The sequence below is a fragment of the Stenella coeruleoalba genome, assembly GCF_951394435.1.
Source record: "Stenella coeruleoalba genome assembly, chromosome: 1".
NCBI lineage: Eukaryota > Metazoa > Chordata > Mammalia > Artiodactyla > Delphinidae > Stenella > Stenella coeruleoalba.
Genome location: NC_137169.1, coordinates 79,454,510 through 79,460,161, shown reverse-complemented (window position 1 = coordinate 79,460,161; position 5,652 = coordinate 79,454,510). Strand labels below are relative to the sequence as shown.

At 51.4% G+C, this 5,652-nt stretch overlaps 1 protein-coding gene across 1 annotated transcript; it reads left to right on the top strand.

Moving 5' to 3' along the window:
- The first annotated feature begins 43 nt into the window (after window positions 1-43).
- On the top strand, window positions 44-5,239 carry BARHL2 (BarH like homeobox 2). Its single transcript, XM_079899033.1, is given in 5 exon segments — window positions 44-439; window positions 441-841; window positions 843-943; window positions 2,705-2,930; window positions 4,708-5,239. Coding segments are annotated over 5 exon segments (1,134 nt in total). The 5' UTR covers window positions 44-346; the 3' UTR covers window positions 5,021-5,239.
- The last annotated feature ends 413 nt before the right edge of the window (window positions 5,240-5,652 follow it).

Here is a 5,652-nt window from a genome sequence, read left to right as displayed (position 1 = left end):
TCTGGCTCTCCTGCGCAGCCACCGCCGCGCCACGTGCGCGATCGTTCCTGGAGCGCACGCTCGGTGCTTCCTCAACAATTTTTGTAACTTTCCCCCCCATCTTCCTTTCCCCAAAACTCCTACTTTTTGCATTAGGGTAAAAAAAAAAAAAGTGTCTCAAGTGTCCACGGATTGCCACCCTCCCAATTTTCCTTCCTTCCCCGCCCCACTTTTTTTGTTTGTTTGTGTTTTAAGCGGCGACAACATTGTTTCGTGTTATTCTGCTTTACGATCGATAGCTTCCTTTGCTTGGTTGGGGCGGCAGCGGAGCGGCGGAGTGGCGTGGACCTCATGTAGAAATGACAACATGGAAGGGGCCAGCGGGTCGAGTTTTGGAATAGACACGATTTTGTCCAGTGCCAGTTCGGGCAGCCCCGGCATGATGAATGGAGATTTCCGCCCGCCTCGGCGAGGCCAGGACCGCGGATTTTAGGAGTCAGGCCACTCCGTCTCCCTGTTCGGAGATTGATACTGTAGGAACGGCGCCTTCCTCTCCTATCTCGGTCGCCATGGAGCCCCCGGAACCGCATGTGATAGCGGACGGCCCCCAGCATCACCACCACCTCCACCACAGCCAACAGCCGCCGCCGCCAGCCGCGGCCCCCACGCAAAGTTTGCAGCCTTCGCCGCAACCGCCGCCGCCGCAGCCACCCGCCCAGCAGCTGGGCTCGGCCGCCTCGGTCCCCAGGACTTCCACCTCTTCTTTTTTAATTAAGGACATCTTGGGCGACAGCAAACCTCTGGCGGCGTGTGCACCGTACAGCACCAGCGTCTCCTCTCCCCACCACACCCCGAAGCAGGAGAAACGCAGCACACGAGAGCTTCAGGCCAAAGCTCGAGCAGGAGGACAGCAAAACCAAACTCGACAAGCGGGAAGAGTCCCAGAGCGACATCAAATGCCACGGTGAGTCGCGCCGCCTTGGCTCCCTCAGCCGTCTAGCTTCTCCTCCTCTTGCTTCCCTGTCTCCCCTCCTGTCTCCCGCGAATCTCTGCTGGGATTCGAAGGCGATTCTCAGCTTCTAAGGCGATAGCGCCACGGTCAAAAACTGCAAGCGGGAGGGAGGCCTGGGCGTGCGATTTGGAGACTCGTCCCAAGTTCTGATTATTGTTACATTTCTACCTCCCAACCTTCACCGCCATCCAGCTCCTTTCTTTGTTTTACTTCATTTTAATTTATTAGGAAGGGGGCAGAGGCGGAGGGTATCTGACGGGAAATACTTTAGTGTTTCGTATCGCCTAGGGGTGTGATCACAACGTGGTGCTTATTATTTAATGCAAATCATTCCATTCTTCCTACACACCGTATTTTCTGAACACTGGAACGGGAATTATCAGATATAGCGAAGGGAAAAATTCCGAAGCGATTAACAGGGAAACTTTTTTTCAAAAATTATTAGATCGTGATTAATATAGGGAAGGCCACACGGTAAAAAATTATAGAGTTCCAATTAAAAAAAAATAATCTTCCTACCCCATGGCGCTAACTGAATATCTGTATTTCAGTAAGAGTTTTGGCCCCTTACAAGTAAATTGGGAGGTAGCATTTATGAAAGTAAAATTTTATGGAATTGGATATCTATTTTTGTAAAATCAAAAGATGGCAATGGAATTGTCCTTCAACTCCCTTTTCCCACCTTCTCCCCAGAGAATTTCATAAGTGTTCTGGTCTTTGCATAGCAAAAGAGTTTTAACATATGAGGAGAGTTCTCTTTTTTCCCTTTACTGATAAGCTTATTATTATTATTAATCTTTGTCCTCTCTGGGAAAGGTGTGTGCCGACTGTCTGGAAGGTAGGATATTGCCTCTTCATTTTACTATTGTATCATTAGCATAATAGTGCCCAAAACAGATGTACAGTCTGGTCTGGCGATTTTTTGTGCACCAACCTCCCCAGTGGGTCAATTAGAGAGATTATGGTTCTTCCTGCAGGGAAGATCAAGGAGCGCAGCAAAAACGGGTACAAACAGAGGGATTGACATATCGATTTCCCAGCATTTCAGTAAAAAACCAAAGTTGACAAATAGAATCCGGAAATCTCTGGGCTGTCACCTGGATGGGCTCAGTGATTTTGAGCTGAACGCAGTGTCTGGGAGACATTCTTTCTGAAGCTTTAAGAGACCTGATGCAAGCAGCTGCAGAGAGCTTGATCCAACATTTCCCAAGTGCATCTGAAAAAAGGAAAACAAACGTCTATAACTTTTAGTAAACAGGAGAAGTAAAATGAAAAAAGTGCCCCCTTCTCAAAAATAAAAAAAAAGTTGAAAGACCTTTTAAAAACTAACACATAAGAAAATATGAAGTCAGGGTGAAAACAGTAATGGGAAGGGACAGGTTCTCCCCCCAGTCAAGGAAACAATTAAGAAAAGGACCCTTTATCATAAAGTATTTTTGTTTTCATTTTCATTTCCAAAGACGGGAAGATCCAGCACTCTTTTGGAACCCTCTTAGGAGCTCTGCACAAGGCTCCACACTCCCTAGTCAGCAGTTGGTCCTCTTCCTCCATACTGGCTAAGGTCCAAGTATGTTTATAAGGAAGGTGACAGAGTATAGTTCCCCCACCCCCAGACCAGCAGCTGGCTTGGGAATGTGGAAGTGTGTGCCAGGAGGACACTCCATCCTTCCCCATTCCAGGCTACCTTACGGCCGTGTCTGGGTTTCTATGTAGGAACAAAGGAGGAAGGAGACCGGGAGATTACGAGTAGCCGAGAGAGTCCCCCTGTGAGAGCCAAAAAACCTCGCAAAGCCAGGACGGCTTTCTCCGACCACCAACTCAATCAACTGGAGCGTAGCTTTGAGCGACAGAAGTACCTGAGTGTGCAGGACCGCATGGACCTGGCAGCTGCGCTCAATCTCACTGACACCCAGGTCAAGACCTGGTACCAGAACCGCAGGTAAGGGAGGCTATGTGGGAGAGCAAAGGCGTCTGGCCATCCAGGTCAAGATTACTACACCAATCTTCTTCCCTCCTGGCCTCGGAGACACTAAGGACGCAGAGGGCCCTGAGCTGGCAGTCGGGGGCTTTCTGGCTGGAGGAGGGATTAGCCACACCTCCAAGGTGAAAGGGATCGTTGGGTAGCTGGAGTTTGGAGAATTTTGCATTTCTAAGTGTCCTTAACATATGCTAGTTTCTCCCTCAAACCTGAGTGGCTGAAATTTACCCCATTTTGCCCCCAAATCAATCAAGCCACACCTTTTCAAACAGACATCGGTGTAGGAGACACTCAGGCCCACAAAACCTGTGCATTGCACCATTTTGGGCCTGCCCCAGGATGGTTCCAAATATCTATAGCCGGTCACACAGTCTGGCTGTATCCATCCTGGAAGAGCTGACCCACTGGCCTCAGCTTAAAAGTCCTTGCTTTTCCTGTGAGGCAGTTGGGAGAGGTAGAGTTGGCAGCCGGTCAGGCATCTAGACTGAGGGTCTGTCCCCTATTCTGGCCACCTCAGAGCCCTCCAGGAACCACGGCTTCCCTTGAAAGGAAATTAGGAAAGGGGCTGGCAGTACTTGTAGGCCCCTGAACTGCAGTGTGAACCCAACCTGTGCAGTCTGGGGCCGAGGTTATGCCGAGTTTCCAAGCCTGACGGTTGTCTCCCTTGTCTCGATTTTCTCTCCCCCTCCTTTTCTCTCATTTGTGTTCTAATCGTCCATAAGTGTGGTTGGAAATGCCCATCCAGTTGTCATCTTTACCATAATTTTCTGTCTCATTACATACGGTTTCAGCCACCCTAATTCTGTCGGAAAACATTAGTGTCATTTGTAGCCAATTTAAAATGGGCGACATGTTTATTAATTTGGCTGGAGCTGCCGGGTATGGAGGGCCCACCAGCCCTGCGTTCCGAAGGAGGCATCTGAGCAGAGGCCTGCTGCCTCTTCTTCTAGTGGGGTGCGGTGGGGGAGGGAGGGGACCGAGAAGAGCTGATCACAGGTTTTAATTGTTACTCTCTCTCAGAGGAGAAAAGATCCTGAAATGCATTTTTCCCCTCCTGGAATGGCCCCGAGGTACTGTCCCCATGGGAGAGTCCTCCCTCAAACGAATTCCGTTTTGAAACCCTTGTCACCTTCCTGGCTCATAACCCGCCCCCCCAACACCTGCCGTAAGGTCCTGTCAGGCTGGTGAGAGAGATGTGTCTCCACAGCCCTGGGGACCAAGAGGGCCAGGGGTCCAAGGCTCAGGAGTCTCTGTGTCCCTTTGTTTACGGTTTCTTCTCACTCAGCCTGGAGGAAAGGGGGAGGGGCAGAGAGCAGACACTCTGGGATTGCTGGGCAGCCACTTGGGGAAGGAAATTAGAGGAGGAGGGAGAAGACTGCCTATAGAAAGAGTAGTCTCCGTTGGCCTCCAGGAAAGTTTCAGGCAGTAGCCAAACAATAAGGGGGGGGCAACGTCAGAGGAAAAAGTCAGGAAAAGGTAGCAAAGATTGGAGAATTTTATTTATGACTGTCTCAGGCATTGATGGCATCGTTTGGGAAACTGACTTGGATTTGGGTGATTCTGGGAGGGAGAGGGTGGGATAGGGGGCAAGGAGTGTGCTTCATTCCTGGTTCTCAGCGCTCTCTAAGTCTTCCTGTGCTCCCCGAGGAGGAGAAGGCAGGTGAGGGGGGAGAACGGGCCTTGGTGCCTGGGCACTGCCCACAGCTGCAGGGTGCACGCACGCCTGCTTTTATTTCAGGACCAAGTGGAAGCGGCAGACTGCGGTGGGCCTGGAGCTGCTGGCCGAGGCAGGGAATTACTCGGCACTGCAGAGGATGTTTCCGTCGCCTTATTTCTACCACCCAAGCTTGCTGGGCAGCATGGACAGTACTACCGCCGCGGCGGCCGCCGCCGCCATGTACAGCAGCATGTACCGGACTCCTCCTGCACCCCATCCCCAGCTGCAGCGGCCCCTGGTGCCCCGAGTGCTCATCCACGGCCTGGGGCCTGGGGGACAGCCGGCCCTCAATCCCCTGTCCAACCCCATCCCAGGCACCCCGCATCCCCGGTGAAGAGCAAGTCACTGTCCCTCCCTGTCCCCTCCCCGACCCGGACAGCTGCCCCTCCTCTCCCGGCACCAGGCTGTCCGGCCTCCCTTGCAGCCAACCGGGAAGCAAAGAAGTAAGAGAGGAAGGCACTCACCAGCGGGTGGAGGGGGGGCCCAAAGAGGAGCCAGCCCTCCACTCTCCATCTCCCCACCCCCAGAGACAGGGCTGGAAAGCTCCCGCACAGGAGTGTGACTGGCGAAAACGCCGACTCCACACAAAGTGCGACCAGTAAGTGAAAACATCAACAAAAACAAAACCTCAAGTTCTTTTTAAAAAATGACTTTAGGGACAGGCAGGAGGGAGGGAGGGGGGTGGGGTAAGGAGGGAAGAAAGAAGGGCACGGAGAGGAAACCACACAGGCAGAGAGAATTGTAGATGAACAGCCTCAAATTCCGAGGCAGAGGGCGTTGCCGTGGACATTCCGACTGCCCCAGAGAAGAGAGGAGGGTAACTGAGAACTTTGCACTGATTTCTCATGACCTTTTTTCTTTTGGAAAAGTGGCATGCTCCATAATATGAAAAAAAATGTACATTGGAAAGACTGAGTGATAAGTGATATATCATATTTATTATATGTTGTCCAAAAAAGTCACTTA